At 38.3% G+C, this 19,249-nt stretch overlaps 3 protein-coding genes across 6 annotated transcripts; 1 reads left to right on the top strand and 2 right to left on the bottom strand.

Annotated features, from left to right (window-relative positions):
* Window positions 1-302: 302 nt before the first annotated feature.
* Window positions 303-4,089, bottom strand: LOC130738075 (uncharacterized). 2 transcript variants are annotated; one of them, XR_009019196.1, is made up of 8 exons: window positions 3,636-4,089; window positions 3,035-3,118; window positions 2,706-2,933; window positions 1,927-2,062; window positions 1,649-1,811; window positions 1,388-1,516; window positions 1,087-1,252; window positions 303-441 (listed from the first exon to the last, which is right to left on the bottom strand). XR_009019196.1 is itself a non-coding variant. In XM_057589972.1 (7 exons), exons 1-7 carry the CDS (start codon window positions 3,685-3,687, stop codon window positions 433-435), a joined length of 801 nt encoding a protein of 266 aa, XP_057445955.1. In that variant the 5' UTR covers window positions 3,688-4,087; the 3' UTR covers window positions 305-432. The 2 variants fall into 2 exon arrangements, 1 of the variants encoding a protein (XP_057445955.1); XM_057589972.1 differs by lacking the exon at window positions 1,087-1,252 and having other exon boundaries at window positions 305-441; window positions 3,636-4,087.
* Window positions 4,090-5,165: 1,076 nt separating this feature from the next.
* LOC130738076 (uncharacterized) lies at window positions 5,166-8,422 on the top strand. Of its 3 annotated transcripts, none has more exons than XR_009019199.1 (3): window positions 5,166-5,330; window positions 5,753-5,855; window positions 7,705-7,751. XR_009019199.1 is itself a non-coding variant. In XM_057589973.1 (2 exons), the coding sequence occupies exon 2, from the start codon at window positions 7,756-7,758 to the stop codon at window positions 8,167-8,169; it is 414 nt and encodes a 137-aa protein (XP_057445956.1). In that variant the 5' UTR covers window positions 5,167-5,330; window positions 7,705-7,755; the 3' UTR covers window positions 8,170-8,422. The 3 variants fall into 3 exon arrangements, 1 of the variants encoding a protein (XP_057445956.1); XR_009019198.1 differs by having other exon boundaries at window positions 5,167-5,330; window positions 5,750-5,855; window positions 7,705-8,220; XM_057589973.1 differs by lacking the exon at window positions 5,753-5,855 and having other exon boundaries at window positions 5,167-5,330; window positions 7,705-8,422.
* A 785-nt stretch (window positions 8,423-9,207) lies between these two features.
* LOC130736476 (beta-glucuronosyltransferase GlcAT14B-like) lies at window positions 9,208-17,846 on the bottom strand. Its single transcript, XM_057588307.1, has 5 exons — window positions 17,350-17,846; window positions 12,463-13,205; window positions 10,478-10,553; window positions 10,271-10,386; window positions 9,208-9,966 (listed from the first exon to the last, which is right to left on the bottom strand). The coding sequence occupies exons 1-5, from the start codon at window positions 17,844-17,846 to the stop codon at window positions 9,458-9,460; spliced, it is 1,941 nt and encodes a 646-aa protein (XP_057444290.1). The 3' UTR covers window positions 9,208-9,457.
* Window positions 17,847-19,249: the final 1,403 nt, after the last annotated feature.

A 19,249-nucleotide genomic window follows, 5' to 3' on the forward strand; every position in this document is an offset into this window, starting at 1 on the left:
TGACAAAACTGCAAATAAATATCACACATAATGTGTTTCTACAAATACAATATATTGATACATATTGTACTACTCCTAAGCCTATTGCTCCCATGATCTGATCTGTAAGCAATTCTCTTCCCCATTTATATGCATCCTGATTGTGGAAAGTTGAATCCTCAAAGACCATCCAATCCTTCAAATGACCTGGCCAACCAGTGACTGTCTCTGAACCTCATATCCAGGATCCACTATTGACCATGCTATGTTTCTTCTCATGGTCAAGCCACACTTCCTTATGAGGTTATGTAGAAGCTAAACACATTGATGTGTGTAACATCAACTACACCACAGCAATTTGGGAGGCCTTGTAGTTTCTCAAATGTGATGAGCTCTTGTATACCCTTTAAGTACATTGCAGCAGCTGCTACCTTCTTAGGAGTTACTTTGCCATCATAATCTCTGCAGAAAAGCCATAAAAATAAACTTAAAATCTTTGCATTGTTTATAAACATACATTGTCCCAGTAAAGTCCAAGACTTGGGGCAAACAAGATGAAATCATGCACAAGAGAACATTCTTTGACATTAAACCATTGATAGAAAATGCTTCAAAAAATAGATTCCCAAATCCCAATCCATAACCAAATGTGAGCAATGGCAATCAAATGGCATGACTCTGATTTAGTAACTTCCTTGAAGCAGTATAGTCAAGCTTCCAGTGACAATAACAGTTCAACTTTCACTCAATTGCATTAATGTTGAGTGCAGCATGATATTTCAGTAGCTGAGACAATGCTATAGTCGATATAGGTATGGGACTTGGATAGTAGCCATAGTCAATTATTGATGACCAGAAACATAAGCAGACAAGAAAAGTAGATATGGACAGAAACATGGTGTAAGCATTTGCAGATAACCACTTCCTGCATGATTATTATAGTTTAATACCATGTAGATATTCAATTAGAGGATTTTGAATTTTAGGTAGGAAATAGATAGAGTGGGCATTGACAGAACTTGGAACTTTTACCATTTCTTACAATTGTTGTTCTAACTACTATATCACCTAATTATCAAGATCCAAGAACTAATATTCATTTAGTACCAAACTTGAGGTGTAAATTGGAGTAGTTGTTGCTAAGCATCTTCTTGATAGTAAGGAGAGAGTTTTCCACTTCTGGATTTGGGAACTGCAGTTGCTTCCTGCAGCATTTTCACCACTCTACGCATTGAAGGGCGATTTATAGGAATTGAGCTTGTGCAGAGAAGCCCTATGGAGGAATATAGTGGAACTAGTGATATGAAAAAGGCACTTGAGGCCAAAACTTCAATGGAGGAATTTAATAATTCATTTTATGACGATTTAATCAGATTTCAGTCAAGTAACGATTGGCAAGAGGAAATACCTTGATCTTCTCCTGAAAACATGGCGAGATCTCTTTTTCAAAATTCTCGGACAATTTAAAATATAGTACAAGGCTCAAACCTTCACCATTGGCATCACCAAGGAATATGCTAGCAGGATATGTTGGCAACTGGGGAAAAGTGAACACAATTAGATTATGGAAGCATTATTTGATGTTGTTAAAGTAGAAACATCAAAGAGTGAATTGAGTTTGCTGTGAGTAGAAATGAAGCCAATATATAGTTTAAGATGGAGAACAAACCTGTATATTAACAATGAGGAGTGAGGGTATTTTCCCATGTTCTTGGACAGATGGAAGTTCAAGATGCTTAGCAATGTGATTTATCTTCTTTGAAGAAACAAATAAATCAACACCTATTGGTGTATAAGGGCAGAAGTCTGGAGCAGGACACTTCTGCTTATCACTGCATAAATTGTCATATATAATTATATATGATATCAAATCTTTAAGATGAAATATAAGTACAATCAATGGACTGAAAATGGATGAAAAATGACAGATAAAACTTTCTCTCATGCCTGAAAAAACTTTCGCCACGGAGCTTGAACAAGGAAGGGGAAATTGCAGACCAGGAACCAGCGAACGACTTTCCTTCAGTTGATCTGGGAATTTGAAGCCCCGCTCTGGGACGGTATAGAAATCTCTCAGATGCATCTGTCAATAGTTAGTATTATAACTTTGATACCCATATATTATGTACTAACATAATCCAATCTTAAGTGCTTATGTGATAAGCGCTTATAGAAATAAGTATTATAACAATGATCACTGACAAGATCAGATAATAGAGAAAACTAACTCACAATATAGATGTAACAAAAAGTGCAGCACAGGAAAGACAATTGACTGATTCAAGTACAAAACTAGAGATTACATTCTCAAAAAGTGCAGCACAGAATTGACAATTGACTGATTACAAAACTAGAGATTACATATTCAATTATATCGCATTGACGAATTTTCAAAGAGCTATTAAAACTGTGTTTGGAAGAGCTTATTTGAGTTTATCTTATGACATAAGCTCTTATGCAAGTATTTGAGTGTGCCTGTAAAACTAGCTTATGCATCTTACCTGTAAACTGTTTTAGACTTATTTTCATAAGTTGCTAAGATTAGCTTATGTTTTAGCGCATATACCTACTTATAAGTTTATCAAATCAGCATATGAATAAGTGCTTAATTAAGCTATTCATCAAAACGCACCATAAATCTATATTCTAACAAAAAGCAAATAATTGAATAAAAACAAGGAAAATGTCACATATTGTGCACTTATATAATCCAGTCTTGTCATTACCATCAGTGGATTTCCTTGTTACAGAATACATGATAACTGTTGATTGCTTTGAGCTATTCTCCTGAGTTTTCTCTCCATTCTTGCAAATACCTCCATCTATTTTGAGGTAGCTCTCATAATACTCCTCATATTTACACCCTGAATCTACAAAGCAGGATGCACTTTCATACTGGAGTAACTGAGTATTTGAGACACCTCCCAAAGCATTGCCCACAAAGGGAAAACAATCTGTTAACCATAAATGAAGAAACAGATACATTCCAAAGCGATAGTTAGTATCAATTCTGAAATAGCCTCACTGAGCTACAGGACTTAAATGCATTACTTACCTCCATGCACACTACTGAACTCTTCATCTGAATCAGATTCTAGAATGCTAGTTGAGTCAAACCATGCATCCTCTTGGTAATTTCCTGCAGAATGTATATTAAGCATGTGTTTGGATCAGTGTTGTCACAATTGATTTTGGATGAAATTATTATATTAAAAGTTTGTTGAAAGTGATGTGATTTATGTTTGGATATATTTATGAAAAAAGTGGTTTTTGTAATGTCTCAAAATTGATTATGTTTTATGCATAATTGATTTTGGGACTGAAATCAACTATCTAAAATAACTCCCAAGCATCTATACTGTCATCCAAAATTGATTTTACTCTATCATAATTGATTCCAAAGTTCCCCAACACACACTAAGTGGTCAGCATGTTTATTAGAGGTAGCTGTCAACTCCAGGAAATCCAACATGTTGAAGGCCATAAGAACCATCATAAAAACATCATCAAAGACAAAAACTAATTGTAAAGAACCAAAATGACAACACAAATGCATGACAATGTACTAAGTAGTCACTAAAAATCTTTTGGACAATCATTAGCACAAGTCTTCTAGTAGTTTTTCATTGCATCAAGGAGAGGGAGAAAAAAGATACCATTTGCATCCATTTGACTATGGTATTGGACCTGAGTAAGATGAAACTTCATGTTTGAAACCTCTGAAATCCTGCAGGTGCCCGAAGCACCCTTGTCAAGGATGGTGGCTGGAACGGCCTGAGGTAATGGTGGTGGAATACGACCCCAACGATGACCCTGGTGGTTTGACAGTGAGATCTACAACACAGGCATGGCAGTGGCTTGGATCTGCTGGGCTCGGTTTCGCTCTCGTTTAGACCTAGCCATGAAAACCCAATCTGTTCTCCAACTCGGGCAGTAGTTCAGGCAAAGGGTTCCATGAGGAAGAAGATGAAGGGGAGAAGGACCTGCAAGGCTATCCAACGGAGGCGGCATGAACTGGAGATGGGAAGAGAGGGTAAAGGAGGAGGGGTATAATGGTAATGTTAGGAGAGAGGCTAAACACAAGGGGATATAATGGTAATATGGGGTAGGGATATAATGGTATTATGGAGGAGGGATATAAATAAAACTTTATTTATTTGACAGGATAAAATGGTAACTTACCATGTTAATTTTCAGCCACCCAAAATAGTTAGACTTTAGAATTATTTTTTCCATATTTAATTGTGGCCAGAAATTGATTTTGAAAGGTAGTGTAACTTACACTACCCAAGTAAGTGATCCACCGTAGTTTTTTCCGCTTGTCACACTCTTTTAAAGGACGTGGTAGAAGTTACAAATCCTGGCCTCATGAAAGACGTGTTGTTCTAGTTTGAAGAGTTTTTTTTTCAGTTCTAATATGAATTAGTTTTGTAAGGACCAAAATCAGTTTTCCTTAATTTCACGAGGACTAAACACATATTAACCTAATTACATAGTCCAGTGAAAACCAAAAAGACAGTAATCCACTGTCGTTTTTAACTTCGTCGCGTTGTATCAACAAACACTTGCACACACTAGGGGTGGAAATAGGCCGAGCCGAGCCAAGCTTTGTGCGGCCTAGGCCTGGCCTGCATTATCTTTTCGTGGCCCAAGCCTGGCCTGTGGCCTATCAATAGGCCAAATTTTATGGCTTGGCCTGACCTTTTCTAAGGCCTGGCCTGGCCTGGCCTACAAGCCTGTTTAAAAGCCTATTTAACAGACAATTTTATCAAAAGAAGGCTATTTGGCTTGCAGGCTAATAAGCCTTTTATATATCATTGCACTTTCTTTTCAAATAAAAAAACATGTATCATTGCATTTCAAAAACTACACATGTATTATTGAATATGTCTGGAACGTTTCTAATCTAGGTTAGGGTAGGGACTTAGGGTTTTCTTTTATACTAAAGTATACATCAGTTTAAAAAAATCAAATAATATATTATTATATTATATTTATTTATATTATTAATAAAAATAATATATAAATAGGCCGCCCTGTTAGGCCAAATAGACTTTTTTAATAGTTTGGGCCTGACCTTTTTAGTTAAACAAGCTTTTAAAAAAGCCTAAGCCTGACCTTTTTAATAAACGAGCCGAGCCGAGCGGAGCCTCTAACGAGCCAAGCCATAGACCCCTGACGAGCTGCCTGACCTATTTCCACCCCTAGCACACACCTTTCTATTCTCCTCTCAACCTCGAAAACCATGGCCTCTCTCGTCCGTGGAGCCGCATCTCTAAGCCGCACTGCCATTTCCGCTTCCAAATCTCCGATCCAACTCCTCCACCGCCGCAACTTCGCCGGAGCCGCAGGTAATCTTCCCGTGCCCTTCTTTCTTTACTTTCCCGATCCCATTTCACATTCAATCAAATCCGATTTCTTCCCATTTTTCGGTCAAAATCCCTCAATCCGCGTATTTCCATCTCCCGCAATCACAGTAATTGAAATCGAATGCAAGAAACTCAAGTTTTCGCTTTCTATTGGGTGGTCGGTGATTTGAACGAAACCCTAGGAATTGTTATGTTGCACTGTTAGGAATTCTGATTGGTATAAACGGGTTTTATGTTGAAAAATCTTTGATTTTGAATACTGCAATCTTATTTTGTTTTGTAATGTTCACTGTGAAATGAACAAAGAGGATTTGTTTTTATTTTAATTAAAATTTAAAAGAAATGTAATTGCCTTCCTACATAACATACTCTAGTGCTAAAAATTAACGAACACCCAACAGCAGGTGTGCAATAACCAATCAGCCACGACCCAAACTACACAGATTGAACGCCGCCGCTGCCCTTGCGATTCGCCGCCGTCGTCATCCTCGGTCGACGGAACAGCAGGTTAGTTGTAGGAGACGATGTTTTTTATTTACTCCATTAATATTTAGTTTCAATTTAGGTTCTGATTTCCTGTATGAAAATTGCTTGAATGCTTTGTGGATATGTGGCTTATTAAGCTCTAAATAGTTGTAGTAAAGGAACAAAGCAATGAATTTGAGTCTCATTATCATATTTCTAGTCCTAAGTTTCATGTTGTGGTTATGTTTGTCATTCTAATGAAAATCAAAATTGGGGAAGTTAAGGAAATTGGTTGGATGTTGTTCCAAGGCATGTGATTATGTATTGGCTGATATTGGGGATTGGTTTTAATTGGAGGATTGGGAACCACTGTTCAGATGAATGTTGCCATTCAGCCATTGTGACCAAGGGAGAGAATAGTAGATTCTAGAATTCCAAAGGGGCAGAGAGAGAGGTGATAGAATAGATATAGTGCTATTCTATATGTAATTGAATTCCTTTCTTTTCTTGCTTCAATATTTTGGATTCTATATTTTGATAGGATTTATGTTTTGGTTCATTCGAGGACCTTAGCTTGCCTTAGCAGTATTTAATTTGCAATGACCCCCCTTAAGGCCTTTTCAATTGGCGTAGTTAAATATATGCTGCTACCTCCTTTTCAGATATCGCATATCTTAGATATGGAGAAACTAGTGAAAAATTGAAAGAGTATATGAGAGACGCATAGAATTATTTGCATATGAGAATGGTGGAGCTTGTAAAAGGGATAGTATAGAAGGGAATCAAAGGCCCGTTTCAGATGAGTGTAAAGTAGAGTTCAGTTAAGTACCTCATGAGCATGCTGAAGGTTTGAGTTGGAAAAGAATTATAGGAATCTGTCACTGCAAGTTTTACCATGATTTTTGTTGCGGGAGTCCTGATTATGGCAGGCACAGTAGTTCTGGTTATGCAAGTTTTAGAGAGATTTTGCCCACGAATTCTGATGTAGGGGTATACTGTTTGTTTTATTATTAGTGTCAGTCACAGTTGAGTCTTGAGAGGCTCTCTTCATCTCTAGAGTTGGATGGATCCTTAACAAACTTTCTTGAAATTCCACACTCCTCTGTGAGTGAGGATCAGGTGACTAAAATGTTTAAATTCCTTCTAATTGTTAAATTTGGTAAATTTAGAATTAGTTAAGTGAGTAAGTTCTGTGGAGTAAATAACTAGATATAAGCACTAGTTCCCGAATGAGTAATCTCTAAATGTCCGGTGGGTGCTTTGATACTATATATGAGACAGCCATAAGATAGGCATTCCTAAAAGACAAAAGGACTTTCTCACCTTGAGGCATAACTTCATTATTGATGTAATAAGCTTTAAAGAATCACAGACACATACTTTTTCATATCGGGTAAAGAACAAGCAAATACCAGATGTGTGTTAGAAAGCTGTTATCTATTGGGTGTACTTCAAGTCTAATCTCAAATCCAATCACATTCAATCAAGGGGAGTCACCTTTGAAACTTTCTGAACTCTTTAGAAGCTGAAAATGTTTCCTAGGAAGAACAGAGATAAGATGATCAAATAAGTTATCTATTTATTTCTTGTATCTACTATTTTCACTTATGCTATTATTATTATTCTTCTCTCTCAAGAGGACAAGAAACATGTTGCTTTGGCTGTTGTGGAACTCATATGGCTGTGAAATTTGAGTGTTCTGGATTTCAATTCAACTGTAATGTATTACCCACTGAGATTAGATTGTTGGATGGAGGAAGGCTCTATAATTTGCTGAATTTCCCGCTTCAATTTTTTTTGGATCTTATGAATATGCATTCATTTTGATCATGAATAAATATATTATTTAATTATAGATCATGTAGATGATTGAAATTATCCCATTGCACAGGATACATTAGCTTCACTAGGCATCTGGAAAAAGGTTGTGAATTGAGTGATCATGGATGACCTATTCGACTCTTCACTGAATTTGGAGGAGACCCATTTCAAGGAAGGCTATGACGAAGGCTACAAGGATGGCCTCATTGCAGGCAAGGACGAGGCCAAGGAAGTTGGTCTCAAGGTTGGCTTTGAGGTTGGTGAGGAACTAGGTTTCTACAGCGGTTGCTTCCATATCTGGACCTCTGCCATCCGGCTTGACCCGAATTGTTTCTCCTCCAGGGCCAAAACTACCATTGACCAGATGCAGGACCTGGTCGGCAAATATCCTCTCACGGATCCAGAAGATCTGCAGGTGCAAGAGATCATGGATAGCCTCAGGGTCAAGTTCAAGATGCTTTGTTCTTCTCTGCACGTCAAGCTTGACTACAACGGCTATCCAAATTCTTCCGAGGCCACCAGCATTCAGTTTTGAACCAGCTTGATCCTGCTAGACTGGTACCAGTGTAAAAAAAAAATAGCAAAATTTAGAGTTCAATTATGGACATTACCCTTGTAATTTCAGTTATGTTCACTTAAATGTAGTTTTTCTTCCATCCAGTGAGACATGGATATCTGTTAAAAGTGTGTTTGAGGAGAGAGTTTGACATCAATAAATCGATGTTTACTGTAAACAAAATTTTCAAGTATTTCTAGCAATGGAAATGGAAGATTACCTTCTTATGGCACTCGGTGAATTTTATTCTAGTTCCTCATAACCCTCCCAATGGTAGGTATCCTTCATATGAAAAACTACAACAGAATAATCTAATATGATGCGTGGACCCAAGCTTATTGACATCTGTAAATTGGCTGGCAATGTTATTTTCATAATTTCATTATTCTTGACTTCTTCTACTGCTCTTATTCATAAATCTCGATAGTTGCATTTTGGTAGTTCTACATTGATGCACATGCGGTAAAGTTGTGAGGAGCAAAATATTCAAAACAAAAAAAAAGTACCTTATCCTAATTTCATGTGCATCCCATTGAGGGGGACCAACCATAGCTAATGACTAGTGCCCTATCAAAGAATCCCACTGAAGGGCCTGCTATGCTTTCAAGTTTGAATTAAAGGCTTGTCCTTCAGTTGCTCTCTACAACATGGAAATAGATTCAACTTAAATAGTGTGCATCCTAGCTTGCTCTTGGAACCTAACCAAATTGGAGCATACAAACCACAAGGTGCATACCTGCTTACAAAAAAGGATTGCATAAACCTGAATCCGTCGAAGCTTAATGTGCATATAAGGTTACACAAAACCAGATTTATGAGAAACTGAAGTCGTTCCAGACGAGTAGTTGTATTCAAGTATTATATTTGCCCCTCTAAATATTTGTGTATTGCCTACTCCAATGAAACACTGTTGATTTTGCATAATGTGTCAAATTTCCGCTTCCCTAATCAATTTTTTCTGATTCCGTCCTTGCCTATAACAAGAAGTTGCTACCAAAGAATTTGTCCATAAGAGAATTGATAACCAATTAAAAAATATTCTGAAATTTAATTGTTTTTGCAACATAACAAAAAATGGTTGTAATTTGTAAATGGTGGCTGCAATTGCAACCAAAACAAGCACCAGAAAACTGCTACCTGAGTGCTTGTTGCTTCTTACTATAATCTGTTCTTGAACACAAAATTCTGATATTTTACATCAGACATGTATGATCTATAACCACAGTATGTACACTTGACATTATCTTAGTGGAGGTTACCCCTTTTGTCACAAACACTGCTTGCCTTGAAGTTCTTCAGATAACAGAACTTGAAGCAGCTCATGTAATCTCTCAGCACCAGGTCCTGGACTAAACACTGTATCATTGCCACGCAAAGAACAAGGGTCTGCACCACCATCTGAGGTCCCAACACACCATGCTCCATGTGAAAATCTATGTGTACGACCCAAAACTTCTTTGTCAATCTTGTCGAGAACTGGATCATCCTTCGCGAACTTTCGGGCAAATGGAGCGTTGCTCTTAACCATTTTTTCGAAGTCTTTCATAGTCAAAGACATTGGATGCTGCTTTGGGGGATTGTCCCAAGCAATGTAGTGAAGATCATGGCTAATCGCTGTATGCCGGAACTCCTTAGTGTTACAAATAACAGTATGAAAATATCCCTCAGGCGAAGAGACAAAGTTTGTATAATACATTAGCATAGTCCTTGGAAAGTTATCCCATCCCCATATACAGTACTCCACAAAGGACCGAGTTAGCACAACCCAAGCTGAACCTGTTCACAGAGCATAGGCAAAATGTATAGGGATCTACCATGTTCGACTTGGTTGCCTATAAAAAAAAACTAATAGCAAGCAAATATCCATCTCATTAGGATACAAACTACAGAACACTTTGGAGCTTATTTACTAAAAAAAGCACTGGATAAGCTCCAATAAGTGCTCTTTACTCCGCATCCAAACATGCTCATAATCTGGCAAGCCAACAAGATATTCTACAATCTTGGCCCTGCTATCTCTCTTCAAAGGGCCTTTTAGTTTGAATGTATAGCAGAAAATAAATTTTAGATACGGACATACCGGTGAACAGTTTAAAAGCCGTGGGAAGTGTTCTTCGTTGAGTAGTGAAAGCTAAATCAGATTTCTTTGATAAGTAAAGGGCAGGATCAACAATGATTGGTTTTGCTCTCTGGTTCGTGAACACATATGCAGTAACACAAAGAAATCTTAATCAAATGATATAGCAAACAGGAAAAAAAGCCACACTTAATAACAATTTTCACTTACAGTTTCCAACCAGTAAAACGTGTATGTTCAATGAAATTGCGATCTATAGATAAATTCGTGAAAACATGAAGCAAATCTGCAAAAGCAGGAAACAAATATAAAGTGAGTAGAGACTTCACAGAGAATCTAGACTTCATGCATGTTTGACTTGATATATACATGTAATACAATTAAAAGCATACTCCAAAAACCATGAAATGAGCTATATGAAGATTGATTATGGTAAAAGTTATAAAATAAGTATATCTGCAGCAAAGAAGACGCTGATACGAGAAGACTCAAATTATTGAATACAAAGTACCCCAAGCAACTAGCTACGCAAGAGCTAGAAATTTCATTGGTATCAAAACTTATATCAGTTTACACTTGACAACACATCACAAGTTTAGACTTGTAGTATGTATTTAATCAACATACTTCAGAGGGACAACTATCGTTTAACACTCTAATCCAGCCCATACTTCACCGTCATTTACAGCAGTAGTTTTTTTCCCCTAGAATAAACCTAATCTGACTCATATTATGTGTCCCACATATATCCATTATTGAAGCTGTGATTTCTGAGAAGAATCAGCAACTGCTTAGATTGAAAGATAACCCTCTAAAGTGAACTTTTGAAGCGAGCAAGTAATGATGCCATTACCCTTCAGTTTTGGGGGACCAAGGATGGATATATCTTTATTAATTTCAGAGATAAGCTCACTTTAGACGAGGCCACTTGTACTAGATACAAAAAATCTATGTGGAAAACAAGTTTTAGACTATCCAGAAAATTAATCGACAATTTATGGAAAGAAGCACCATGTAATATATGATGTAGTATGGAGATCATGAAAAATCTTGCTTAGCACTTGTGCTAGAAGTTCTAGCTCAGGAATGTGATTCAGCAGGTATTAACAACAAAATTGACCTTGATATCTTGACAAACTTCTCAAATATCTACATAAAATGCACTTGGAGGGAACTCTAGCAGAAACACAGGGATGGAATGGTATTGGTGGAAAGGCATACAAAAAAAGCCTTCAATAAAGTAAGGCTTCAAAATTTGACATCAAGTGGGATAAGATTCAGTTATTATTGTTGTCTTACAGATCTTGACAAAGCTAATTTATGGGGGTTATTCAAATGGACATTGCATTTGCTGAGCAATAGGGCGACCAACAAACCAAAGCCAGTAGCAACATGTGCAGTGTCAAAATAGCCTGAATGGCAGAATGTCAAGGTCTATTCTATAGACTCTATAATATTTTAAGACTGTTTGTTACACCTAAGCACATCAGAGGTGAAACGACATAACTAATTTATGTCTAACGACTAACATCATTACTCCAGGAGCATGGCTCGTCCCTGAATTATTGAAAATCACTGTGCTTTAGGCAAGAATGGTTGTGGCGGAAGATTCCAACGAAGATTAGATAGAGTTTACTAAACTAAGCATCACTATCAAACAATAGAATTACAAAGATAAACAAAATAATAATTTGGCAACAAACCTGATAAACAAACTTAGTTCATAGCTAAAGGCCTCAACCCCAATTTCATTTGCTAACCTTCTACTATTGAAGAAGACAACATACATGAAAAGGGAAAAAACAACAAAACATTTCGAGACTATATAACCAATTAATTCAATCATTGGTTGTTTAAACTTTAAACAAAACTAATGATGTTAGATAGAGACCCGTCTTGAAACCTAGACAATAATCAAGGGATGTATGAACTTTAATAAACTTTCCTGTCCCTAAAACATTAAATGCCTAATTTAATAATCGTTTCTACCCTCAAAACAATAGGTTAGTGCTCAAGGGAAACAAGTCAACCACATGCTACGATGTATGGCTTAAACATCATGTCTTTAAACCTGAAGGACAGCTTGTAAAGGGTACTTATCCTTCCACAACCTAGAAGGCCATAGTTTATGCAAGCATTATTACATGAATAATAACATATTACATTAAGAAGCAGAGAAAAGGTCATTTACTTACCAACCTGTGTTACGAGAGGATAATCTGAGGCACTGAGGTTTATAAACCAGTCCCACTCTGAACTCTCCTTCAATAGTATTGCAATAGCTTGCAGAGTACAAGCAATCATTGTAGGACCCTTATAAGTTACCAAATTGGATTGAGACATAACACGCACATTCTCTACTTCACGAAATACTGGATCTGCTTTCACTGTATTTGCCAATTCCAACCTTTCCCGGGGCAGCGCCTCAAGATCCAAATGCAAGATGTATTGATTCCTTGGATGATACACTGCCTCTAATGTCCTCATCAACCTATGACTATCACCCTTTGTGCCTGAAATAAGATATGCAAACCTAGGTGCTTCTTTTTTCACCATCACACTAACATTGAGAGAATTATCCAAATCTGATTCTACAAAATATCCACTGGAATCTTCTGATCTCTTGAATGAAATAATGTCAAATGGTGCCTGCTCTCCCCCACCACCAGCAGAACTAAGCACCCCAAGAAAAGATGTGAGAAGCAGACTCACAGATACAAGCAAACTTGCGAAAAACGGGATAATCCACTTCCTGTCACTAAACATCCTTCCTGTCACTAAACGGAGTGTGTACTTTACCTTTGTGTTTTTGGGTAGTCCTGCAAACTGTGCTCCAATCCAAGATCCACTCCAAAAATGAATATAAAAATCATAAAAGGAACAGACAATCAGAAGATTCAGAACACACTTCAAGTACAAGTTTTGGGTAACTTGAGATTAAAGAGAGGATTAGTTTAAGAAAAAAAATGGTCCAAACCAATAAGAAGAAGAAGAAGAAGAAGAAGAAAGAGAGAGGATTCAATGAAAATTCAAAGTACTAGAATTTTATGACATGTTTGAGGAAAATAAGGAAAAAAAAACAGGAACCGTGTCTTCTAGAAGGGGTTGTGTACGGTTGGAGCCATTGTGATTCTGGGTAATACCAAATCGCCCACTCGCATATTTGTAACACCCCGATTTCGGTGGCGTCACTTAGTAACCAAAAGAAATTTAATGCGGAAAAACGTGAATATTTTTTTTTCGATAATAACTAAGACAAGACTGAATTAAATAAAACGCAATTACGAGAGATAGCAGAACTAATACACAATATATATTACAGCCCCCGCTGTAAGTAGCTAGCCTCGTCACGAGTAAACCTCCAGTGACGGGTAATGAGAAAAGTAGCGCCCGTAGGCAAAAGGTACAGACCAAAAGAAAGGTCAAGTGTTCGCAACACTATCTTTCAAAATGAGAATAAGCTGGCCCATCGGCCTAAAACAAGACCTCCTAAGTCCAACCAACTCTCTGTGATTCTCGTAAAGAAACCACACAAAAAGCTATAGGTGGGAAACTACCCTGTCCCCAAAGAAACAAATGATGTTCAGAGCTAAGACTCTACTCCTACTCTAATCCCATCTCAAGGAGCTCACACCAGCACTAAAACCTACATGCTAGTATGATCGTCGTCCGAATTCGAAATTCAGAACGACCTAGTCTATGTACACACTCCGTCCTCCTCTTGCGACCGCGATGCGCTCCGGTTCCGGCATCTCAAATCTAGTTCCCCCCGAAGGGTGAACCATCGTGAATCAGTCCGTCATAGACATCTGACAAAGGGCGTTTGTTCGCCAAAGCACACACAGAAGACGCGAGAGTCAACTCCAAAGAATTATGTAAATAATAGCACCAATAAATATAAATAAGATAATAGCCACTTAGGCTTATAACTAGGGATGACATCCTAGGGTTGCATATTTCCACAAAGAATATAACGGCTGTAAATCACAGTTAACATGCATCAAGTAGAACTAACAAGTATCAAACACACTCTTCAACTATGTCAGTATGCATGTTGCATGAAATGATATGCAGGTTAACCCAGTCAACCAATATGCAATCCGGAACGGATGGACATCAACGGATCAGCCCTTCACCAGCCACGGTGGTGCCATTTCGGCCCGCGTGCCTCTTACACCACACAAAGGTAGTCAGATCAGCCGTAACCCGTAGGTCTGCCATTTCGGTCTGCTACAAGAGACGTTTACAAACGCCCTTTCACGGAAATCCGGGTCTTATGACCATTTTGGAATCCGACGAGGTCCAGAGTACGTCCTGTGTTAATACCCCATTAATGTTGCATGAATGCAGGATGATTAGTCAACCAACGTCTCCGATCTCACTCGACACGTCGCCACGTGTTCTAGGTAAATTAAAGTTTCTAAAAGCTTACCCTAAGGTAAAGTCGATTCTCCGACAAAATACAATAATCATAAAATGAGTGCAACCACTCACGATGACTCTTCGGGTCATCAATACTCTCACGAAGTCTCACGCTTCAGTGAAGTTTCATGCTCTCACAAGGTCTCACGCCTCAGTGGAGTTTCATGCTTTCCACAAGGTCTCACGCCTCAGTGGAGTATCCCGCATTCACAAGGTCTCACGCCTCAGTGAAGCTTCATGCTGTTCACGAGGTCTCACGCCTTAGTGAAGGTCCATGCTTTCCACAAGGTCTCACGCCTCAGTGGAGTATCACGCATTCACAAGGTCTCACGCCTCAGTGAAGCTTCTCGGCTCATCCCTTGGATGGCTAAACAAACTGCTCCCAGAGCGAATGAGTATCAACATACTCAGAACTCACAATCTTTCTCAACCCTTGGATCCGACGACACTTCTCGCTTTCCACAACTAAGATTCAATCCTCAACTTGCACTCGAGATTGTTATCATTATTTAAAGGTTTAGAGGTTGTTTAATGTCTTATGAATTTTCCTTATAAAATAATATCCTTTTAGTCTTATCGCAAATCTTATGAGTCTTCAACATCCACCAAAATCCCAATTAACTCCCCGAGAATGTCTCGATCCATCATAACCATAACAAGGCCCGAACTCCGTTCGTCCCGTCAAACTTTCTCAAACTCTCAAAATAAAATCGGCATGACTTGCCCGTATTTCTCACTCCTCAGTACCACAGATATATGTGAAATAATATAGTTAAATAAGCGCAATCCAATAAGCATAAACAGCATATTCCAACACATCCTAGATTAATCATTTAGCACATAACATGCGAATCATTTAGCACACAATATCAAGGCATCATGAAATCAACAAGCTCGGCCGAAGCCTCAGAAATCATTTCAGACATTTAGCAATTAAGTGCATAACACATAAATCAAGTCGAATTCGTCGACACCTAAAACATTATCTAGTAATTCAGAGAGCAGCCCTCACCTGCAGATTCTCCAGGATTATCTTCTAACTCTTCCTCACAAGCAAAGCGTTGCTCCTCAGGAAATTCCTCAAAAGTTCCTTTAAAGCAAAGTCACAGAAATACTATCAGAATCTATCGAGAACTAAGCTATCGATACTTACTAAGGTTACACGAAGTAATCTATACTCTAAGGTACGATAATCTAGCGCGAAAGACAAGTTTTCGGAAAAGGAAATTTTCCTCCTCCCCCTTAATAGGGCTCGGCCACTTTAGGTAATTATGGGGCTCGATTTTTCTTCGATCAAACTTGGTTCCTATGCTTTCATTAGCCGTAACTAAGGGTATTCTGAACTCGGAAAAATTATCGGATCGAAAACTGTCGCAGGGGTATTTTGGTCATGATTTTTAACTTAGAAATTTCAAAACTGAAATCCCAAAAACCAAATTTTGCAGGGACGTTACTAACGACGTTTATGACAACTAATCCTACTAACACTAAGCTAAGGCGATAGTTTTTAGCCTAAAGGTTGAAGCTTTACCTCAAAAACTCCAAAAATGGGTATTTTAGGTTCAAATTGATTCCGGCGGAATTCCGGCGACATAACGGAAAATCTAACCCGGCAGAAGTGATCTTGGGCACATATAGAAGAGGTTTAGAATCAAAAATGAAAGATTCAGGATAGTTTTGCAAAAACCCATAAACTATCCACTCAGAAAACTCTACAGAAAAGCTATGGAAAAAGCGATCAGAGGTAAGGATTAGCGACTATACCTCGAAACCTTGAAGCAGCAACTGATTAATCAACGATCAAGCAAGGATTGAACAAAATCTTCTTCTCCTCCTCTCCTCTCAAACTCGCGGCCTCCTTGGATGAAATGGGTAAGATATTTGTTTTTTTCTCATTTCTTGGCTATATATAGAGGTTGGCAAAACGAGGTAAAATGAAAGTTTCGCGAATCTGATTTTTCCGGCGTCATTCTCCGTGAATTCTAAGATAGGTTTTGGCGAAAGAATTCCAAAACTAAAATGAGGTCTCTTTGTATTTTTGGCAACTAAAGCATAGTCGGTATAAAACTATTTTACCCGATAAGTTGCTTTTTGCATCGAATGTCGGAATAGAAAACTTCCTTCGGAAGAAAGATTGAAATCATCAAGAGAAATGGGTGTACGCGTGTAGAATATTCATTTGAAGCTCTGAATAGATAAAGTCTTCATTGTCGAGAAATTCTAGGGTTTTGAAATACCAGGGATTCGGTTTCGGCAAACTTCCGATGATTGGAATCGGACGTTCGTAGATCCTAGAGTTTCGCCTCGAAACGATTGTGATATATGGAAAAAGAGAAGTTCTAACATTTCTCTGAAGATTTTTGGAATTAACTTCCGTCGTGCCTAAAAGTGAAAATTAGCTATATACTAGGGTTTCTGACCTAGGTTAAGCGTATAACGATCGTACTATAACTTTTATCGATCATGATGTAATCCTTTGACTTTTCCTGAACTTTCTCCTTCATAAATTTATTTCATTTGGTAAACTCTAGTTCAGGTTTCCCTTCACAATACATCAACCCTAATCGTAAATGGAAATCTCTTCCACTGATCCTAAGCTTAAAATCTTGGGTCTTACAATATTTCTGGGCACCACTCGAGTATTGTAACGCCTTTCTGACCTTTGCTTAATTGCAGCTTCCCTTAAACGAACCTCAGCCTTCATTTCCTCTGCCAAATTCAAATCCACCAGAACATTCTCTCGATTCTGCTCCTCTTCATATGTTGCCACTCGAAAAGTCATGTCTTGAATTTCCACCGGAATCATTGCATCAACTCCATAAGCGAGCTTGAAGGGTGTTTCTCCAGTAGTAGATTGCGGTGTTGTGTTGTAAGCCCAAACTACTGTTATCAACTCATCAGCCCATAAACCTTTTGCTTCGCCCAACCTCTTCTTCACACCATTCAAAATTAACTTGTTTGCTGCTTCAACCTGCCCATTAGATTGTGGGTGTTCCACTGAGGCAAACCTCATTTCAATTCTCATCTCTGCACAAAAATCTCTGACTTTCCTACTTGTAAACTGTGTTCCATTATCAGAAACAATTGTTGCTGGCACTCCAAACCTGCAGATTATTTTCCTCCAATAAAACTTCTTAACCTTCTCAGCTGTGATCATCGCCTTTGACCTTCAATCCACTTTGTAAAATAATCAACTGCTACCAAAACGAACTTGACTTGAGCCCCAGCTGGAGTGAATGGTCCTAAAATATCAACGCCCCACATTGCAAATGACCATGAAGAACTCATTGAACTTAGAACTTCTGGAGGTGCCCTATGAAGATCAGCAAAGACTTGACACTTCTCACATTTTTTGACATATTCCATACAATCGCCCTTTAGAGTTGGCCAATAAAAACCTGCTCTCAGCACTTTCGAAGCCAAAGACCTTCCTCCTACGTGACTTGCACAGACTCCCTCATGTACTTTAAACATAATTCTCTCTGCATCTTCTTTATTGACGCATCTCAAAAGAGGAATTCCAACGCCCCTTCGATAAAGCTGCTCCCCCATCATTGTGTAATGACTTGCTTCCCGAATCTGATCTTTTGAAAACAAAGCTAGATCCGACCCCTTCGCCTCCAAACACATTTGAATTCGATCCATCCAATCCAGAGCCGTTCCGCCTGTTACCATCACAACATCATCTTCATTTACACTTGGACCCTTCAAAGTTTCTTGAATCACTGACTTGTTGTTACCTGGCTTTTTTGTGCTTGCTAGTTTAGATAAGATGTCAGCCCTGGTGTTTTCCTCCCTTGGCACATGATTAACCTGAACCCTGTCCATCTGCTTCAACAATTCTTGAACCTTTACCAAATACTTAGCCAACTGAACATCCTTCGCCTGATATTCTTCCTTTATCTGATTTGCCACAAGCTGAGAATCAGTTTTGATTAAAAGATAACGCACATTCATCTCTTTGGCCAACCGCACTCCCGCTATGATTGCTTCATATTCCGCTTGGTTATTACTTGCCTTAAAATCAAACTTGAGGGATTGTTCAATAGTTACTCCACCTGGACCTTCCAAAACTATGCCAGCCCCACTACCTTTTAAATTTGATGAACCATCAACGGACAAAAACCCATTCCACTTCCTCTGATATTCTCTCCTCTGGAGACATTTCATTTCACTATACCAAATTCTAAAAACTCGAAAGTCCAAGAAACCATACGCCCTGCTAAATCAGGCTTTTGCAGTACTTGACGTAGAGGAAAGTCAGTTTTGACTTTAATTTGAAAACCTTGAAAATAAGGCCTCAACTTTCGGGCGGTGACAATCAAAGCTAGTGCAGCTTTTTCTATTTTTTGATACCTTGACTCAGCCCCTTGTAAAGCATAGCTCACAAAATATATAATTCTCAACTCATCTTTACACTCTTGTAATAAGACAGAACTCACAACATTATCTGATATGGAAATGAAAATTGATAACGGAATACCTGGAATTGGTTTTGACAATATGGGAGGCTTAGCCAGATGCTCCTTTAAATTTTGGAAAGCCTGCTCACATTCATCT

Source organism: Lotus japonicus, chromosome 2, assembly GCF_012489685.1.
Source record: "Lotus japonicus ecotype B-129 chromosome 2, LjGifu_v1.2".
Taxonomy (NCBI): domain Eukaryota; kingdom Viridiplantae; phylum Streptophyta; class Magnoliopsida; order Fabales; family Fabaceae; genus Lotus; species Lotus japonicus.